The 21,345-nt window shown below is 41.5% G+C and overlaps 1 protein-coding gene across 4 annotated transcripts in view; it reads right to left on the reverse strand.

The window, feature by feature from the left end:
• Positions 1-501: 501 nt before the first annotated feature.
• LDB3 (LIM domain binding 3) overlaps positions 502-21,345 on the reverse strand; it is a 180,758-nt gene continuing 159,914 nt past the window's right edge. For all 4 annotated transcript variants that reach the window (XM_030203362.1, XM_030203363.1, XM_030203361.1 and 1 more), the window contains exons 7-9: positions 18,216-18,385; positions 13,451-13,487; positions 502-993 (exon numbers count right to left, since the gene is read on the reverse strand). In XM_030203362.1, the coding sequence (XP_030059222.1) occupies positions 897-993; positions 13,451-13,487; positions 18,216-18,385 (304 nt within the window). In that variant the 3' untranslated portion in view covers positions 502-896. The remainder of the gene's footprint in view (positions 994-13,450; positions 13,488-18,215; positions 18,386-21,345) is intronic.

Below are 21,345 nucleotides of genomic sequence, written 5' to 3' on the forward strand. Positions count from 1 at the left end.
TCAACTCGTTTCAAAATTGACACCAAGAAATTCCCGGAGTACTGTGAAACCAGAGCTTAAATACCAGGACTGATTCCCCTTGTCTTAAGGAGCCAGGTGGTCATTCAGTACTGTATGTCAACAAGGAAAATCAAGTATTGACCTCCATGAGGCTGAATCAGTGAATGCAATGCATGAGCTCTTCACTCAATAAAAACATCACATTTATTGGGAACCGTCTCTCTAAAAACAAGAGGAGGAATAATCTAAGTTAACTAAGAAATAGGTTTATACTATATATTTACCCTGAAATCAATAGTTGAACTCCAGATGTCATCAGCCCTCATATCAAAGGTATTTTGCCGTAAGACAGAAAACTATGAAAGTCAGGCCTTACACCTTTAGCTAACAAATAGGGGATGTGCAACATAAGACTTCCATCTCCACCTCCTATCTGCATGTTCACACTGCAACAACCTTCCCTTCAAAGTACATTTTCCACCAAAGACAATCTGACAAGTATTCATAGTTCAGCTTTTTTATTTAAAGAACAAAATACAGCAGCTGTCTTTTTTTCCTCACCAACACTCCAAATTTCAAAATATAGGCTTAAATTTCCCAAGTGTCAGAAAGAATCTGTTTACAATGCTGAAAATTATACTCTTGCTATAGAGTGGCAATGGAGGGATACAAGGTTTGCAGAAAAATAACAGTCAAAGAAATGCACTGTAGGCCAACTCCAAATATATTAGATTATATTATGTGTGTATCTATTTACCTATCTATATATATTTATAGATATATAGATATATACACACACAATCTAACATATATATTTCTACACTCTATCTCTCAGTATAGCAGTACATTCTTAGTTTATTTTCCTGCCATATAAACATGTTGTTACATGTGGGCATTTAACTTTTAACATTAAGGATTTGTGCCGAAAGGCCATGATGCCAGTTGCGCAATTTGGCAAAGCGTGGGCTGTTACGTTCCGTTTCAAACCTTTCCCTGTGGCATGGAGAAAGAGAGAGAAAGAGAGAGAAAGGGAGAAAGGAGGGAGAAAGACAGGGGTTAAGGAATGTGACCTCCACTCCCCTGCCTACAACCATGGCCATTTGGCAATTTATTTGGATAAATATCACCTTGACTACTTAAAGCAGAGTAGCCAAAGCCATTCATAAGAATTTTTGGAGACAGGCTTCTATGATTCTTTCTATTCTTCTAGCATTTTCTTTTGATAGGACTGCTTTTGTTGATTAAAACAAAATCCCCCAAGTATTTCACATCAGGCTGACTTTACTATGTACAGGAAAGAAGAGTATTAGATTCCCTTTTCTGTGTTTGATAAGGAAACAGGACATTTTGACCCTGCTGATTTGATGACCCCGCCAATCTGAACCTGCCTGTTTGACTGGTCATAATTAGGAATCAAAATCACAGTTTATTAAAATCTGACATTTCATTCTCTTTCTATGTGCTTTTGCGTCAACTATAAATGTCTCGTATTCTTGATCCCTGCTATACTGGATCTTACGTAAGCTCATTTATCGCCTCTGAACTATGCAATGCACACTTGTCACAATGCAAAAACTTTACAGTTTCACTGTGGTTGAGTTTTAAATTGCAGTAGAGGTATCCATCACGACTGAATTTCTCATGGTTGATTTCGATGGACTACATGCATTTTGATTATCATGCTTTAGGACTGACAGACTGCTTATATTTGATATTATGTCTGGGGTCAAAACAGCAGTCAAACTAGTGGGGTCAAAAGGTACCATACTGATTTGACAGCTTAATTTGCTGCAAAGTGAATCCGGCCGATATTCAAAATGATTTAACCAGCTGGAAACAGCCGCCGACTGGTTACATCGCTTGTTTGCTGCTATCTGGTCATTTTCAGCACCACTTAACCAGTTAAGGAGGCCTTTTGCAAAGGCGCACTGTAAAATGGGCTGTGGTACTGTAGGTGCATGTTTTGGGCGCGCGTGGATCCATTTTTCAGCGCGTCTGTAAAAAGGCCTTTTAAAAATTTTTGCCGAAAATGGACGTGTGGCAAAGGCACACATCCATTTTGGGTCCGAGACCTTACCGCCACCCATTCACTTACCAATAAGGTCTCTCGAATTGACAGTACGGTAATCGCCTATGCACATCAAGTTGGAGTTACCGCCTGATTTTTGGCACACGCCAGAAAATAAAATATATTTTCTAGCATGCATAGCGGATGAGCGTAAAAAATGAAATTACCACCAGGCCACGTGGTAGCCGGATGGTGAGTCTGAATTGGCGTGCATTGGGCATGCGTAGGCACCTACATGACCTAGTAAAAGAGCCCCAATCTTTACTGAAAATGACCAGTTAGCGCTCAACTCAAATGCAGCTAATTTTTGGGCGTTTCAGGGGCAGAACTGGGTTAAGTGCCGATATTCAGTCTCTCACCATATAAGGAAACTGCTTAAATCTGGCCACATAAATAGCTCTATTTTGAAGCAGTTTGGCATAGGTGGGCAAGAGCTGAATACTGAGTTAGCTGACTATTGTCTATGTTTACTAAGCGGCAGTATGGGCGTGTTAGCATTTTTAACCAGTGTAAATGGTTTACATGCGTTAAACACTAATGCACCCATAGAAATGTATAGATGCATTAGCGTTTAACATGCCTTAAATTTACAGGCGCGTTAAAAATGCTAACGCACCTTAGTAAACATACCCCCATGTGTTAGCATTGAATATCAGGGAATAACGCTGGCGGTGGGCGGCAAAATGCTCATCACCACTGGCTGAATATCAGGAGGGGGGTGGCATATTTCTAAATATGGAGAAAAGTCATTGCACTGACTTTCCAGTCTGTTATATTTTTGCCACTTTATACTCTACCAAATAAATTATATCTTCTGTGAAGGAACATTTAAGCTGTTTTTACATACAAAAATAACCTTTAACTAAACGATCAACGATACTTATAATCTATAGCTCCGTCAGATCTGCTACAATGTGCATGTTTCTATCTGTGATACTACTAGTGCTTTACAAGTGAAGTACATTGGGGAAGAAGCTTTGAAAACTAGAAAGCATTAGAGCCCAACAAATATTGTTGGCTGTAGTTATAACATGTATGTACCGCACATGTCATTTAAGTGTACTGTGAACTGACCAGCAAGTGGGTGGAAATGTAACTAGATTAAATAAATGTTTATGTATGATTGAACATGGACTGCGCCACAATAAATTGAAGTTGAATATATTCTTGTATTCCGGTCATTTATGTGTGTTTTTGGCACCTAAAAGTTGGTACCCTCTTTATAGAATTTCTCCCAAAATACCGCTTGATCATAGAATGATGAATGATCTTTAGGCATTTGGTAAATCATGCAAAACCTGGTTATGGAATGATTTGTCTTCATACATAGAATATATTTCACAGTTTATTGTATCTTAAATAAGATTTTAGATGTTTAGATTGTTTTAGCTATTGCAAAGATTGGTTTTGTAACCACTTTATAGCATTTTTGGGGAGAGGCACTAAAGAAAAATTTCATATTTCTTAAATAAAACAATGCAGGAGATAAAGAATGCACAAAGGTGTCTGAATTGAACCCACAATACACTTGTCAGGTATGTCTGAATATATATCTCTAGATTCTATAATGGCGCTTTAAATTGTGCACACAAATTTGGGCATGTGCCCAACTTGAGTGCTCACTTTAATTGAATGAGTCAATTAGCGCCGATAATTGGGCCCTATAAATCATTGGTGCTAATTGGCATTAATTAAAATCTACACGCATACAGATCAAAAAAGGGGGCACAGCCATGGGAGTGTCATGGGTGGATCAGGGGCATTCTTGCAATTTATGTGCATTGTTGTAGAATAAGGGGGATCTACGACTAATTTAGACAAGAGAATTTACACCAGAGTTCAGTTGGTGTAAATGGTCGCTTAGCGGAGATTGGATGGCAGAGCAGGTGCTGGGAGGCTGGGCTGGTGGTTGGGAGGCGGGACTAGTGCTGGGCAGACTTATATGGTCTGTGCCCTGAAAAAGACAGATACAAATCAAGGTAAGGTATACACAAAAAGTAGCACATATGAGTTATCTTGTTGGGCAGACTGGATGGACCGTGCAGGTCTTTTTCTGCCGTCATCTACTATGTTACTACATTACCTATAGTCACAGATCCCAGTGATAAGCACTATTTTATAAATGGCGCCTAACTGTGAGCACCATTTATAGAATAGTGCTATTATTTTCGGCACTGATCTTTTGGCGCCATTTAGAGAATTTACCACATAATGCATAGAATTGAAGCACATTGTGATAGAAAGGAAGATTTTAGAACAAGAGTCAAGGTATGGGGCTGGTAGAAAATTTACTTTGCAGTAACGTAAAGAAATATTTCTTCATAGAGGAACTAGCACTGCAATTCAAGAAGTAATGGACCAAGCACAGATCCTTTGCAGTGGGAAAGTAAAGAGAAAGTCCAATTGTTGTAGGTAGTGAAAACAATAAGACTAGATAGATCTACTAGTCTTTATCTGCCTTCAATGTCTACTTTTCTGTCTAGCTGGATCACTGAGGAGGTCTTTTACTTAGGCGTGCTGGTGTTTTTAGCGCACGTTAAAAACAGGCTCACACTAAATGCTAAAGATGCCCATAGGAATACATAGGCGTCTTTAGCGTTTAGTGCACACCTATTTTTAACGCGTGCTAAAAATGCCAGCGCACCTAAGTAAAAGACCCCCTGAATAGGGAAGGAAGAGATGTAAATGTTATGCTTGCAGCAAGAGCAGTCCCAAATCACAAATTTAAGTGAGTTCCTCGAGTCCTCACAGGAAGTTATAACCTCTAGGGTCACTCTGTTTGTCACATTTAGAAAGAAAGGTAAGTGTTATTGTGGACAAAAAAAAATATTTTCCAGACATTTCCAGGGCAATACAAATAAGGAGGAGGCAATTTCTACAGGTTAAGGGGGGTCTTTTACTAAAGCTTAGCTTGAGTTATCTGCAGCAGGGCTCATAGGAATAAAATGGGACCTGCTGCAGATAACTCGAGCTAACCTTTAATAAAAGACCCTCTAAATGAAGAGTGTTAGCTACTGGTGCTACCTTTATTTATTTTATATTTTCCCTGTAGGTGTTTTATCTCCTATCAGGGATTAAATTATGTTTATATTGATCCTTCTCAACTTGAGACACTTTTGATGAATACAATAAGTAGTTGTTGCTATTGAAATGATCTTTTTAATAAGGTATTTTGGTGACTCATAAATCGACGAATGTCTTCTTTGCTTTTGGTATTCTGTCTTTTTTGTTTTTGTTCTTGGGTGGGCAGGGGTAAAACTTAACTTGCTCCCATAGAAAGAGGGGCGGTGGGGGTGTCTACACATATTCCTCTGCAGGAGAACGCAGTGAAGGTGCTCTATAGGTGGTATCTCACACCTGTCCATCTGCAGAGGATATTCCCGAACTGTTCAGATGGATGCTGGAGGAAATGTGGACACAGGGGCACTATGGGGCATACATGGTGGAGATGTGTCAAAGTCCGAGCGTTTTGGAAGTCGGTCCATTTCAGGCTTCAGAACTGGCTGGGGTGCACAATTCCCTGGGTTCCAGAGGTGTTCCTGTTCTCTGCTCGGATTGCAGGCCTAGCAAAACACCAGCAGAAATTAGCGAACCATGTGGTTGGTACAGCAAGGGTGGTAGTAGCATCCCATTGGAAACGTGAGGGTGTAGCCCCGGTGGCTAAATGGCTCTGCAAACTGAGGTATGTGAGAGAGATGGAGAGATTAATTGCTGAGCGCAAACACCAAATGGGAAAATGGCAACTAGTATGGAAACAAATTCCTGAAGGAGCTCTGTGAAAATCTCCTTGTTAATGAGGTGATCGCACTGCAGGCACCTTGGTCCTTGTACCCTCTAGGGGAAGGGGAGGAGGGGGGAAGGGGAGGGAGGGGGGTAAACTTGAAAATTGAGTGGGGAGGGGAAATATTGAAGTTATGTGCTGTTCTTGAAGAAGAGCTGAAACTGCCGATTGCTATATTGTAAGGTGGATTCACCGACGTTATGTGTTAGTAACGAAACATTGATTATTGGTTGACAATCTTGCGTACCACTTTTTCGAATTTTTTGCTGTTAATGTTCAGTTTTGCTGCACAATAAAGACTTCTTGCAAATAAAAAAAAAAAAATTAACTTGCTCCCTGTGATATGGTATCTAATCTATATTTATTATTTTTGGTTATTATTTGTTATGTTGATTATTTGGGGCTAATTTCCTTGTTGACAAAAAATTCAACAAAGACAAAATTAAAACAAAAAATAAAAGTGTGCAAAATAGTATGTTTGGATTTTATTAGTATGTCAAGTAGACGCACTTTGCAAAAAAGAGTTTTGTTGCATGACTGCTATCAGACCAAACCCTGCCCTGGTCTGTATGATAACTAGTTGGAAAATGAAGCATCATCATCAATGAGCTATTAGTTTTAAATGGCAAAGTCGTCTAAAATTTCATAGCTGAAGTAGTATAATAAAAGGTTAAGGGGGAAAGTTATCAACGTGGGCTACTGTTAATATGTGTTCTTAATGGTAGCCCATGATAACTCCCCCCGCCACCCTTAAAAAGCTATTTTTCTTTTATTGTCTAAAAGCCTGGTCACCAAGTTCACATACAATTATACTTTACCTGCATTGTGACCATCTCAGGTTTGTTTCTGGATATTTTGATTAAACTTTAGGAAATTACCTGGCAAATGAAAACTATTGCACAGTAGTTGCTCAGACATAGAATATTCTAGACCACAGGTTCCCACTTCCAGTCCTTAAGGGCCACCAACAGGTCAGGTTTTTAGGATATTCCTAATGAATATTCATGAGATACATTTGCATACAATGAAGGTTATAGGCATTCAAATTCTTTTCATGCATATTCATTAGCGATATCCTGAAAATCTGACCTGTTGGTGTCCCTTGAGGACTGGAAGTGGGAACCAATGGTCTAGACTCTTACTGCCAGAATAATTATTAGCTCTGCAGCAAGATATTAAAAACCTAGGGACAGGTTGTCATGCCCACTTTTCCTGAAACAACCAGGTTATCTTATTTTCCAACTAGGAAATAATTCAGTCAACAAGTGTGATGAACCAGGTTCAGCTAGGTTACGATGATATGTACAAACTCAACTTTTAGGGCCAGATTCTATATTTGGTGCTGAAAAAATCAGCACAGATGGAAAATGCGACTATGTATATTCTATAAACCATGCCTAAAAGTAGGAATGGTTTATAGAATACATGTAGCGCTGTCCACGTGACTAAAATTTAGGCGCAGTCATTTGCACCAATGAAAAGCTGGTGTAAATGTCCACACCTAACTTTAGGCATAGAACGGGTTATTCTATAACACCCTGCATAAATTTTAGGAATGCCCACGACCTGCCCATGCCCCTTTTTGAGATCCGCACAGTAGAATTTATGCGGACTACTTTATAGAATACACTTAGCGAATAGTGTACATAAATTCTAATTAGTGCCAATTAATGCCAATAATTGCTTGTTTACATCCAATTATCGGTACTATTGACTTGTTAACCAATTGAGTTGCTCACACAAATCAGTATATGCTCAGATTTGTGCATGCAACACAAGTCACACTATATAGAATTTGGGGGTTTAATGACTATCCAGCTCATTTTCGAAAGAGAAAGGCGCCCATATTCTGACCCAAATCGGGAGATGGGCGCCTTTCTCTCAAGGGCGCCCAAATCGGTATAATCGAAAGCCGATTTTGGGCGCCTCCAACTGCAGTCCGTCGTGGGAATGACCAAAGTCGACGGGGGCGTGTCAGAGGCATGGTGAAGGTGGGACTGGGGCGTGTTTATCGGCCGATGAGAGATGGGCGCGCTCGGCCGATAATGGAAAAAAGAAAGGCATTTTTTAGTGAGAATGTAGGGCACTTTTTTTGGACCCTTTTTTTTCATGAACAAGTCCCAAAAAAGTGCCCTAAATGACCAGATGACCACCGGAGGGAATCGGGGATCACCTCCCCTGACTCCCCCAGTGGTCACTAACCCCCTCCCACCAAAAAAAAACAATTTTAAAAACTTTTTTTCCCAGCCTGTATGCCAGCCTCAAATGTCATACCCAGCTCCCTGACAGCAGTATGCAGGTCCCTGGAGCAGTTGTTCGTGGGTGCAGTGGACTTCAGGCAGGTGGACCCCTCTAACCCCCCCCAAACCCACTGTACCCACATGTAGGTGCCCCCTTCACCCTTAAGAGCTATGGTAATGGTGTACAGTTGTGGGAAGTGGGTTTTGGGGAGGATTTGGGGGTCTCAGCACCCAAGGTAAGGGAGCTATGGACCTGGGACGTAATTTAATGTGGTTTTTTTTATTTTTTAAAAGTACCCCCTAGGGTGCCCGGTTGGTGTCCTGGCATGTGAGAGGGACCAGTGCACTATGAATCTTGGCCCCTCCCATGACCCAAAGCCTTGGATTTATTCGTTTTTGAGAGGGGCGCCTTCGGTTTCCATTATCGCTGAAAACCAAAGGCGCCCATCTCGAAAATGAACAAATCCTAGGCATTTGGTCAGTTCCAACTGTATTTTTAAAAGAAAAGATGGACGGCCATCTTTTTCAAAAATACGGTTCGGACCGCCCCTTCTCCTGCCCGTTCTCGGGGATGGGCGCCCTTAGAGATGGGCGTCCCTTTCGATTATGCCCCTCCACATATATCAGTTAAATAAATGTATTTGGTTATTAAATGGACCAGAGCATAGGAGCCAACTCTGTAGGTGCTGTGGGTGCTTGAGCACCCCCAATGTTGGGCAAACTCCCTTGACTATGTCCAGGAAGCGCTAATTTTCATTGGAATTAGCACCCCCAAACATTTTGGAAAGCTTGCATTCTCGGGCCAGCCTACCTAGAATAAGTTAGTTTTGTACATGCCTTTGAGGCCTCTAAGGTCCTCTCATGGAGCATCACTATCTGTACCCTTGTTAAAAGAAATTGCATGATATGATACCCAGCAGCGAGTCTTCTCAAGAGTAGCCCTCACAGTCGGGAACTCATTTCCAAATAGGCTACACCGAACTCAGGACTACTTTACTTCAGGAAGCAGTTGAAAGCTTGGCTCTTCTCCCAGGCCTTTAATACATGTGGTGACTGACTATCTAGTCACTCCACCCCTGGGCTGACTTTTTGCACACCCTGTAACTAAGACTATTTTCACAAACTTTATTTAATTGTACATACAATCTGCCTTAAGTTTAGCCATCCAGCTATTTATCCCAACAACTTTGTTCTACTCTTCTTGACTGTCTGTGTCTACATGTCTGTTTCTCAACTGCACTTGCCCCCTTGGCTGCCTATTAAGATGTTTCATTGTATTGTATTCCACAAAAGTTTTTGAAACCCTTAGTTCCACGGACCTGGTCCTATTTACGGGATACCAAACACTTCTTGAATTTGATAAAAGATATAGAGCTTCCCCGAACCACAGAGGTGACGCTTGTTACACTGGATATTATGGCACTGTATACTTCGATCCCACAGGACCAAGCTCTAAGAGCAATTTATAATGCGCTAGAAACCAGACCTAAACCTGAAGAAGTTCTGACGGATTTTTTAATGAACCTCACGAGGATTGCAATGCAAGATAATTACTTTCAGTTTCAGGGAGAATGCTACCTTCAGTTAAAAGGAGTTGGAATGGGGGCTTCATTCGCTCCCGCGGTGGCGAACCTTTTTATGGCACAATTTGAGGAACAATGGCTGAAGCAATCTCCTCACTGGGGGTTTATCTTATTCTGGAAGAGGTTTATTGATGCTATTTTTAAGTTATGGACTGAACAAATAGGGACCCTGCTGGAATTTGTGAATTGGTTAAATCACTGTAATTCGGCGAATCAGTTTACTTGTAACTATTCAGCTTTGAACATACAATTTTTGGATGTGGACATTTTTCACACTAATCATGAATTCAAGATCTGGGTCTACAAAAAAAGTACAGATAGGAACACCTTATTACAGTACAGTAGTTGCCATCCAAGGGTGCTGAAGAACAGTTTATCTTACTCCCAGTTCCTTAGATTCCGTAGGATCTGTGACAACGATAGGCCCTTTACACATCATGCTAAGGCATTGGGTTCTTCACTATTGGAAAGAGGTTACCCGGTGGGAGTAGTGAGGAAGGCTTAGCGAAGAGCAAAATATAATGACAGGGACCTGTTTTTGTCACACGACAGGGATGAGAATCGGCAGGACAATGGAGAAGTGGATACCTTTGTCCTTAGATATTCAAAGGGAGGGGAAGAGGTGGCAAGAATACTTAGGCGCAACTGGGACATTATGCAAACCCCCAAACTTTTCAACCAGCATCGGTTGCTTATAGCTTTTTCCAGAAGTCGAAACTTGAAAGAACTTTTGAGTCCAGCTGATTTGCCTGTTAATAGACACTTGAGGGATGTGACCGGTGGACATGAGAAATGTGGTAACTGCAGAAGGTGTGGCATTATGGAAGAATGCAATGAGTTCGTGAACCCTGTAAGTCACACACCAGCTGTCAATCCACCCATGTGGTGTATATGCTAAGGTGTCCATGCAATAAGCTATACGTCGGAAAAACGAAGAGAACTCTACAAGTCCGTTTAGTAGAGCACAAATCATGTATATTTACCAACAAAATGGGAGCTCCTTTAGTTCTGCATTGCAAAGAAACCCGGCACTCTTTCAATGATCTCTGTTGTTTCGCCATACAGCAGGGTGGACCCTCTTCTCGTGGAGGCGATCAGGATCACAAATTGAAACAATGCGAGCAGCACTGGATACATGCTTTACAATCTTTAGCACCACAGGGATTAAGCTCTTCTGTGGAGTGGACTGCATTTCTTTAGATTGAACAGGGGATAGCCCGAGTGAAGTCAGTTGTTTATCAGAATGAGGTTTGTCCTTTTAGGCGTACCATACTGCATCAAAATCAGCTGATTGACACACACCTCCACAGTGTCAGTTTTAAATGAAGGCGCCATTTTGAGTTTGCTGGTGGGTCCCGCTGTAGGAACTCGAAACGAGACTGTCAAGTAAGAGTGGGAATGTCGAGTCGTAAAATTGGATCATGTTGAAAGATATTTGACTCAGCTTTTTTTGTCTCCTTTTTAGAACGTCTGGATTCCTCCCTTGATAAAGCTGGTGGAACAAAACGGGTCCCCGTCGGGAGACATTGGAAGGGACGTTTGACATAAAAAGCCAAAGCTAAGTCACATTATTTTGTTGTTAATAAATGTTTGCATAAAAAACGAGTACAACAGGAGGTTTTTTTTCAGGTCAGTGATGAGCTCAGGCTACAGTGTGCCTTATGACTCATCAATGTGTCTCGGTACCTGGGTTTTTTGAGACCTTTTCCTCCTTAAACAAAAAATGTTTTTCAAAAATTTTTAAAATAAGTGGTCTGAATCAAATAAGGATCCTATTCTTTCAACATAGGTGAAAGGTTATTTGCAGTTTATCATTGTGATCTACATTCAGTATTCTGCAAGGGGTTTGATACTGTTAGAAGTGTGCATTGTATTGTATTGACATAATGAGGATCATATGTTTGTTATGTAAGGGCCCTGTTTGCTAAGCTGTGCTGTAAGCGCGCAAACTTTTTCACGCATACTAACGCCAGGGACACTCATAGGAATATAATGAGTGTCTCTATCATTAGTGTGCGCTAATTGTTAGCACGTGCCAAAAAATTAGCATGCCTACAGCGCAGCTTAGTAAACAGGGCCCTAAATGTTCTAATGCATGTTTATTAATGTGTGCTATTTCTATTGTGCTGACATTGTGTGACATTCTTCTAATACACTGTCTATTAAGGGGTTTTATTATTTTTTTGCTTACACCTTAAGTATCATGTCTATCTTATACGAATGTTCCTTTATGCTGCCTATTATGATGTATCATTTGTAACCTGTTGACATTTATCATATTTCTTTTACAAGATTGCTCTACAGTGCTCTTTTAAGGTTTATATTTCTGACACTGTATCATGTTATTTCTGTTAGTAGGATTCAGTTTGCCTGTCTCCCAGTTTACCTCAATGATTGTATTTACACCTATAGTTGGTCATTTTACTATTGTTATTCTGTTAACAAAATTGTTTTATGTCAAGCTATACATGGTGTATACCATCCCGAATGATTCTCTTTATAAAGGTGGTTAATAAATCTCAATAAATAAATACATAAAAATAAACAATAGCAGCAACAGTAATGATCTGAATTTTTATGTAATGCTTACATTCATCCTAATGGAAACTCTTACTTCCAAAAAAGACCCTCATCAGGTATTTAACACTGAAATTGATCATAAGTTAGCAAACGAAAGATTCTTAACAAAAGCAGTTCTATCATCACTAGTTGAATACACTGCACTCTCTTGACAAAGACCTCAGTCGACACTTATCTTCCAGCTTTATTTAACCCTATCATGATTCCCATCTTGCCTAGTGCTCTGAGTTGTGCTGTTGACAGCATAAAGAGATTGCAGTGTATATCTTCTAACGAAAGAAAAAGTAGCTTTTCAGTTTTTGATTCAGACTGAAACGGTTATCAGTGCTGGTTGACAAACTACGAGGGTGTAATCAAGATTGTATTTCAGATATTATTTATATAAAACTAGTCTATTAACCTAATGAAAGATTTCATTACTTCCAAAGTGTTGAGTTGTTTGGACTAAATTGCATTATAATTTTTAAATGGCTGGGTTAGCTGAGCTCAGCATTGAGGCAGGGGGAGGGGGAGGTGGGGGAGCTGCTAATTAGCTGCTGTAGCATCCAAATAAATTGCTCATTTGACTTGAACATTACTACAACATCACTTAGTCACAACTATGTTACAGCACACTCATTTTTCTCCATCGCCAATCCATTCTGGAATATATATGCCAATCCAGGTAGTTGCTGATTAGATATGTTTTCTGTGTTGCAATTTTTTAAGTCAACAGCAATTTTAACTTTAGTAAATTTTGAGTAAATGAGAAGAAAATGAACTACAAATTTAATTTTTTTTTTCATATAGGGGCTCTTTTACAAAAGGGCGGCAGGCGTAGTGTAGTAGTTGCTCAGAACTAGAACAGTCAAGACCCGCCATGTGCTTGAAAATATTTTTTTAATTTTCTAGTGCCGCGCACTGCCCAGTTACTGCCAGAGCCCCTACTGCCTCCTAATAGGAGGAGGTAAGGGCTCCCCCAGGAAATGGCCGCGTGGCAAGTCTTTAACTTACCTCACCGGCCATTTCCTTTTTTAAGAGCAAGCCTTTTACTGGCAGCGGTAAAAGAGGGGCCTCAGCGCGCAGCAAACCCGTGTGCTGATGCCACCGCAGGGACCCTTTTACCATCATTTGGTAAAATGGCACCTTAAATTTTTAGTGCACTAGGCATTTGTTACTATTAATTAATAGGCCACAGCGCTTGATGCTAGTTGCCTACCTTGTTCTTCTCAGAGCATCTTCATCTGGATCTTGCACTGTGGATAAAGATAGAATTTAGTTAAAACAGTGATTAATGGGCCCACCATAAGAAAATCTAATTGTAATATATATATATATATATATATATATATAGTTTTGTTTTAAAAGATAGTTGCTAAGCATGTGCACATGGTAACAATTTTCGGCTCATTTGAGCTTTTTTCCTGTTCTTTACACTCTTTTTCAGTTTGTTTCACACATTTTCTTACAAAAATGTAATGCACATTAGAACTTTTTAACATGCACTAATTGGCAACATGCATTAGTTTATAAGTTAACATGTTTATTTATCGGATCAGAGTAACAAAAAAGGCAGAGGAGACACAATCAATAATCTGTGAATTAAAAGTGTCACAAGATCCTTTATTGTAGTTGGAGCTAGACTCGACACGGACCATGTTTCGGCCTATTGGCCTGCTTCAGGAGCCTGAAGACATTGTCAAGGCGTCGTCTGTAAAAGTTGATAAGTACACCACTCAGGAGATAGAATCCTCCAAGTTGTGGTTCCAAGTAACTATAGGCAGTTAGCAATTTCAATCAATGATTCTCAGCAAACAAAGAAGTCAAACAGCGCCTAAATGGAGCGCTGAAACTTCTTTGCAGTCAATTCAGGAAGTTTTGTCTCGTTGCTGTCCTAATTTAACTAGATAGTATCCAGGCACTGCTACAAAATATTGATGGTGCCCAGGTAACTCCTGGATCCACCCAGATTCTGCCCCAGGACCTACTTGGCTTTAACCAGATAGTGCCATGAGATTCTGCCCTAATTTTCAGTGGCACTATCTGGTTATGTGCTGTTGAAAAGCTGGGTATGACCCAGTCAGCATTACTTAACTGAGTAGGAGCCTTTCCTCCCTTGTTAAGTTGAGCTGAATAAAATAAACTTGGTAAGATCTGACAGAAAACATCTTTATCATGCTTCTTTTTGGATTATCAAACAAGATAACCGTTCTTAAAATGAGGAATGAATTTTTCAGATTATGATGTGATTGGAACTTATTTTGATTTCTCACAATTACTGTATAAGTTGTTAACGTCAGACTTGTGAGTTCTTGTACCAAGTAGAGCGCTGCTGAGCCCAGTACTCGGACCAGGTTCTGCCTGGCGGCTGGACAACCCCGGGTTTCACCTGCGCTGACCGCCGTTCCCCAGAGGTTGAGCCCCTAGGTGCGGGCGGCCTGCAGGACTTATGGGATGGAGCTGGAAGCGGGGTGATGAATGCATCAGCCAGGCAGGCAGCAGGTCAAGAAAGTAATCCAGGTACAAGCGGCAGTCAGTAGGCAGGCAGCAGGCTGCAGGCAAGAGAGTAATCCAGGTACAGGCAGGTCAGTAGGCAGGCGGCAGGCAAGACAGCAATCCAGGTACAGGCGAAAGTCAGTAGGCAGGCAGCAGGCAAGAGAGTAATCCAGGTACAGGCAAAAGTCAGTAGGCAGGCGGCAGGCAAGAGAGTAATCCAGATGCAGGTGAAAGTCAATAGGCAGGTGGCAGGCAAGAGAGTAAACCAGGTACAGGCAAAAGTCAGTAGACAGGCGGCAGGCAGAAGGGTAATCCAGGTACAGGCAAAGTCAGCAACGAGGGACCAGTAGATAAGAAGCAGACTACAGAGTTAGAAACACCTACCAAAGTAGAAGCCGAAGCATGGAGTCCATGGAGAGCTCAGCTGATAAGGTGCTGGTGTCTGACATCAGCAGGGAGAAGGGGCACAGCCATAGGACAAGAGCAGGGGAAGGAGTAACCGGAAGACCAATAGAAGCAAGGGAAGCCAGGCAAAGGAAGAGCAGACCCAGGTGGGTGGAAGCAAAGCAATCAAGGAGCCTGGAAGCCAGGCAGAGAGAGAGAGAGAGAGAGAGAGAGAGAGAGAGAGAGAGAGAGAGAGAGAGAGAGAGAGAGAGAGAGAGAGAGAGAGAGCAGAAACAGGTGCATGGAGGCAAAGCAATTAAGGAGCCTGCAACCACTGCTCTCTGAACAAACCCAGAGAGGACTACACACACATGGCTCAGGCAGTGCCAGTCAATTGTGCGTATCGATGGGACCCCGCGCAGCCCGAGGATGCCGCTTGTGTTGAGGTAGGGGACATGACAGTTAACTTCTTGTGCTGTCTCAGCAGAAATCCTCACAAAAGAAGAGTAGAGATAACAACGTAGAACATAAGAATAGTCATACTGGGGCAGACCATCTAGCCCAGTATCCTGCTTCCAACAGTGGCCCAATCCAGGTCACAAGTATGTGGCAGAAACCAAAATAGTTAGAGTCCTTGCTACCAATCCCAGGGATTTCATTTGTTTCCTATCCCATTTCTATCCTTAAGGCCTACTGGTGAAGGCTGCCTATTGCATTATTGAAAACTTAGGCACAGTTATCAGAGCATTCTTCATGGCTGTGCAGAGTGCGTATCTTGTGTAAACACCTATTATCATATTGCAAGCATTTGTTATTATGATGTTACAGGAAGAAACTTGGGTCTATGGAATGTAATCATATATTCTGGGGCAGTGTTGTATGGGGGGGGGGGGCATTATTTGGGAGCTTGACTCTTAATGGTAGTACTGTGAAACTACTGCTAGGGGGTCATAGCCACCACTTTGAACCTAAGCACTGACAGGACAGGAACAGAGAGGAATTGTTTCTGCCTTGGCCACTATACCATCAATTATAACCTGTGCCATGGAAGAAGGGGAATGGGGGGGGGGGGGGGGGGGTGGAGGATCAGGTAATGCTCTTAGGGGACTATGTGATTGGATGAGTTAGTCTTTGATTAAAGGGATGGGGCTTTGATCTGGAGGTGGGTTGATTGGGGATGTTACATAAGTACATAAGTATTGCCATACTGGGAAAGACCAAAGGTCCATCAAGCCCAGCATCCTGTTTCCAACAGTGGCCAATCCTGGTCACAAATACCTGGCAAGATCCCAAAAATGTACAAAACATTTTATACTACTTATCCCAGAAATAGTGGATTATCCCTCAAGTCCATTTAATAATGGTCTATGGACTTTTCCTTTAGGAAGCCGTCCAAACCTTTTTAAAACTTCGCTATGATAACCGCCTTTACCACATTCTCTGGCAATGTTGAGGCCATCACTGTGGGGTTGCTGTTGTAATCAGGGTGGTTGGTGTTGTTGTGTGTTTGGGGGGGGGGGGGGGGTTGTGATGGCATCGGTGGTGTAGGGGTTACTTTGGGGTGCTGAGATGGCATTAAGTGCACACATGCTGTCAGCAGTATTTTCAGTTAGCAATAGCATCTACTATTCATACCGCATGCTACTCTGCTTTCCATGCCCATTTTTTGTCCATACCCTACTCAGTTTCCACCCCACATGTTAAGCAGTTAACATGTTTTTTAATGTGCAGCTGTTTTTAGTGCCCAGTAGACATTAGTTTGGATTGTACTAATGCATGTTAACTGCTTAACACACTTTACTAAACAGGACCCTATGGGGCTCATTTTCAAAGAACTTAGACTTGCAAAGTTCCATAGGTTATTATCAGGTGAAGTTTTGAAACAGAAGGGCGCCTATCTTCCGACACAAATTGGGAGATGGGCGTCCTTCTCGCAAGGTCGCCCAAATCGGCATAATCGAAAGCCGATTTTGGGCGCCCTCCACTGCTTTCCATCGCGGGGACGACCAAAGTTCACGGGGGCATGTCGGCAGTGTAGTGAAGACAGGACTGGGGCATGCTTAGGAGATGGGCATCCTCGGCCGATAATGGAAAAAAGAAGGGCGTCCCTGACGAACACTTGCCCGACTTTACTTGGTCCATTTTTTTTCACGACCAAGCATCAAAACGGTGCCCGAACTGACCAGATGACCACCGGAGGGAATTGGGGATTACCTCCCCTTACTCCCCCAGTGGTCACTAACCCCCTCCCACCCTCCAAAAAAATCTTTAAAAATACTTTTTTGCCAGCCTCAAATGCCATACTCAGGTCCATCGCAGCAGTATGCAGGTACCTGGAGCAGTTGTAGTGGGTGCAGTGTACTTCAGGCAGGCGAACCCAGGTCCACCCCCCCCCTACATGTTACATTTGTGGTGGTAAATGTGAGCCCTCCAAAATCCACCAGAAACCCACTGTACCCACATGTAGGTGCCTCCCTTCATCCCTAAGGGCAATGGTAGTGGTGTAGAGTTGTGGGTTTTGGGGGGGGGGGGGGGTTGGGGGGCTCAGCACACAAGGTAAGGGAGCTATGCACCAGGGACCGTTTTCTGAAGTCCACTGCAGTGCCCTCTAGGGTGCCTGGTTGGTGTCCTAGCATGTCAGGGAGGCAAGTGCACTATGAATGCTGGTTCCTCCCATGACCAAATGGCTTGGATTTGGTCGCTTTTGAGATGGGCGTCCTCGGTTTCCATTATCGCCGAAAATTGGGGATGACCATCTCAAAAATGACCTAAGGACGACCATCTCTAAGGTCGACCTAAATTTCATGATTTGGGTGTCCCCGACAGTATTATCGAAATGAAAGATGGACGCCCATCTTGTTTCAATAATACGAGTTGCCCCGCCCCTTTACGGGAGCCGTCCTGCGAGGACGCCCTCATGAAAACTTGGGCGCCCCGTTCGATTATGCCCCTCTATGTAACTTTGTATGTCTAAGTGCTTTGAAAATACGCTTCCACATAACTTTGTATGTCTAAGTGCTTTGAAAATACACCTATATGTCTCCTTGGAGAAGTGAGCCTTCTACTTTGCACTGTTTAAAATAAAGCTTGATAGCATTACTTACTGAACTCAGTTCCTGTCATCTGGGCAAGAACACGGAAAGATCTGGACTGAAGGCTGGCGGCACGGTGCGCCCAGTCATCTGTTTCATCTTCAACCTTATTTTGAGTTTTAAGCACAGCCTGATACACTGGAGAAGCACTGTCTACATGAGGATCTTTAACAGTAAGGGTACTGCAAGGCAGAGAAAGGTACAGTTAAAAAAACGAGCTACAATGAACATGCCACCCCCATTCCAAATCAGGCTTTCTTTATAAAAGTTACAAAACTTCATGTTTCCAAGTAATTGCTTTCCAGGAGAAAGGTTGAATGGAGATCCAAAAAGAAACACAAGACAGATTTAAAAAGAGCAAAGAAAATGCATTATTTATCCAGAAATAATAAATGGTTTGTGAACAAGGGGCATTGAGAAGGGTGTAGGTGAACATATATATCTAGAGATGTGTGAAAAGAGTATTTATACAACAGACAAAACAAGTTTAAAATTTGGAGTCCTGGCCCTTTCAATTCACTTCCACTTGAAATTATAATAAATGGCTAATTTTCCTTTATTTTTCATGACAATTTGACATCAGCTTAGTTTTTCTACTATACCAATGATTCATTTTTAAAAAATAATAATTAGCAAACATTTTCATCTGACTTTGCTTGTATAAAAGAACATAAGAATAAGAAGATAAATCTCATGCTGGGTCAGGCCAACAGTCAATCAAGGCCGGCATATTTTCCACGCAGTAAGATGTATCTTTTTCACACATCCTTACATACACTGTTAGAAAACCCAGCTGTTTTTTTTTAATGCAATATTTTCTCTTAAGTGAAAAGTACTGTTCACATATGAGGAATAACGATTACTGTAAACACTTTCTGCTCAAATGTGCATGCATAACTTTTATATATGCATGTAGCCACTGTAAATAGAATCTGTATAGAGTGAAACAGGGAAATAACGGTCAACAAACATATTGGAGGTGATACTTTTATATACTGGACTGACTGTATTTGTGAATAGCTTCTGAGGGTTATATTCAATGCAAAATAAACTACTTTTATTAATCTGATGAAGGGAGTAGCTCTCTCAAGCATTAAGTTAATTCAAAAAAGGTATCACCTATAACATATTTGTTATCCTCTATTTGTACGTACCCAAGTAGACTAACACAGCAACTTTAATACTTAAAGAGGGTAATTCTGCAACAGGGCAATTAATAAAGGCATTGGCTATAGTGTCAATTTTAAGAATATTCTATAAAGAAGGTCTCTACTTTTCTTTATAGAATACCAGTGCAAGTAACTAGACAGATCTAGGTGGGCTGGTACAGACTTCGATGGCAACACCAGTGGTTAGGGAATATGACCAGTGCCAGGCAGACTTCTATGGTCTGTGCCCTGAAAATGGCAAGGACAGATCAAGATCAAGTATGCATATGTTATATTGTATCATTCTATATGCTATAAGTGGCAGCTTATGCACGTAAATGACTAGAATAGCACCACAATGAAGATTAGCTACTCATACATTTTTCTTGCAATAAAAAAAAAACTTATGATAGTATCATTTCTTTAAGATTAATGGGCAAAGGAGAGGAAGACCACATTTCTCAATCATGATCTGAATACCAGCCAAACTGCCAAACGTTTCCTGATTTCAGTGTCAAAAAGGTCTTTGATGCTAACTGAACAGCTTTCAATAAAAATGAGTGTAAGGGACTATTCACTATACTAGGCCAACCCCCTAGCAGTAATTCCATGAAACTACCACTAGAGGTCATGGCCACCATTTTTAAGCTGCAGTTGACAGGGACAGGAGAGAGTGGGCTTTGCTCCTGCCCTGTTTACCCACTGGACCACAATGGAAAGAAAAGTAGGCCAGAGGGGGACTACTGGGATGTGAGGGTGGGTTTTCAGTGTTGGGGGTGGTTCAAGAGAGGAGTAGGGTCATGATGAGGGCACTTCTGTGGTGAGGAGGCATTCTGGAGGGGGGGTTTGGTCACAATGATGGGGGTCAGCATAAGTTGGGGTTCTTCTATTGTTGCAGAGGAAGGGGCCAGGAGGGAAGGGAGAAAATAGTGTAGGAGTCAATATCTGGAAGCTATGCAGGTGTCGGCCGATATTCAGTGCCAGCACCTACATAGTTAAGCTGGCATAGATAGGACTACTTTTTGTGCAATCCTGTCTGCCTGCTTAGCTATATAAGAACTGGAACTTGCATAACTGCTAACTCCACCTTGAATACACCCCTGTAATCCCCTTATCCTTACTAGTTTCAAGATGGGCGGTTAGTGCTGAAATTCAGCAGATAAGTAAATACAGTTTTAATAAAAACATCCAAAGGCTCGACACGAATTGTGTTTCAGCCCACTAAAATTGCTTTGAATATTGACCCCCATAAACCTAAATTTTCTTAGAATCTACATTTAAGAATTTCATATTGCATAAAAGCCTAATTCCTAATCTGTTTTTACTGTAATTGTGCTTTTATCTTTCAGGTAAAGATACAATAAAGTTGGTGCCCCATGCTGAGGTAGTTTCACCATATGTATGGAAGAAGTGAAAACCCTGCTGAATGAGACTTTGATCATTAAGGTTGTTCATTGCTTTAAATGAAAGCAAAGCCTTTATTTACATCACCATGGGTCACAGTTACTAGAGGTTTTTTCCCAAGTTTTTGTTTATGAGAAAAATGTTTAGTACATTTGGCCATTGTAATCTGGCAAGTCAATTTATCATCATTGACAATTCACACCAAGATAAGATCAACAGGCAATCAAACTCCTTTGGCAAATGTGCATTGAAAGCATGGTCTTGCTACTTCAGACTCAGTCTAGTTCTAGTCAGGGCTGGTGTTAGACATTCAGGGTCTCAAGGCAGAAACTGGGGGATTAGGCCCAAAGGTTGACTTTCAGCCTATGCCTTCTTTAGCTTGAGGCAAGTTTGGGACCCCCTATGATATGGGGCCCAGGGCAATTGTCCTGTTTGCCACCCCTTAATGCCGTCTCTGGTTGTAGTGTAATCACCATGGAGTATAAAAGATCAATTTGTATGGAATCACATTGTCATTTGCTTTAGGACTAAATTTCAGTTACTGAAATGTATAATTGTTGTTTGCTAGAAATCAAACTTTTTTTTATTGT

Source organism: Microcaecilia unicolor, chromosome 5 (genome assembly GCF_901765095.1).
Source record: "Microcaecilia unicolor chromosome 5, aMicUni1.1, whole genome shotgun sequence".
Classification (NCBI taxonomy): domain Eukaryota; kingdom Metazoa; phylum Chordata; class Amphibia; order Gymnophiona; family Siphonopidae; genus Microcaecilia; species Microcaecilia unicolor.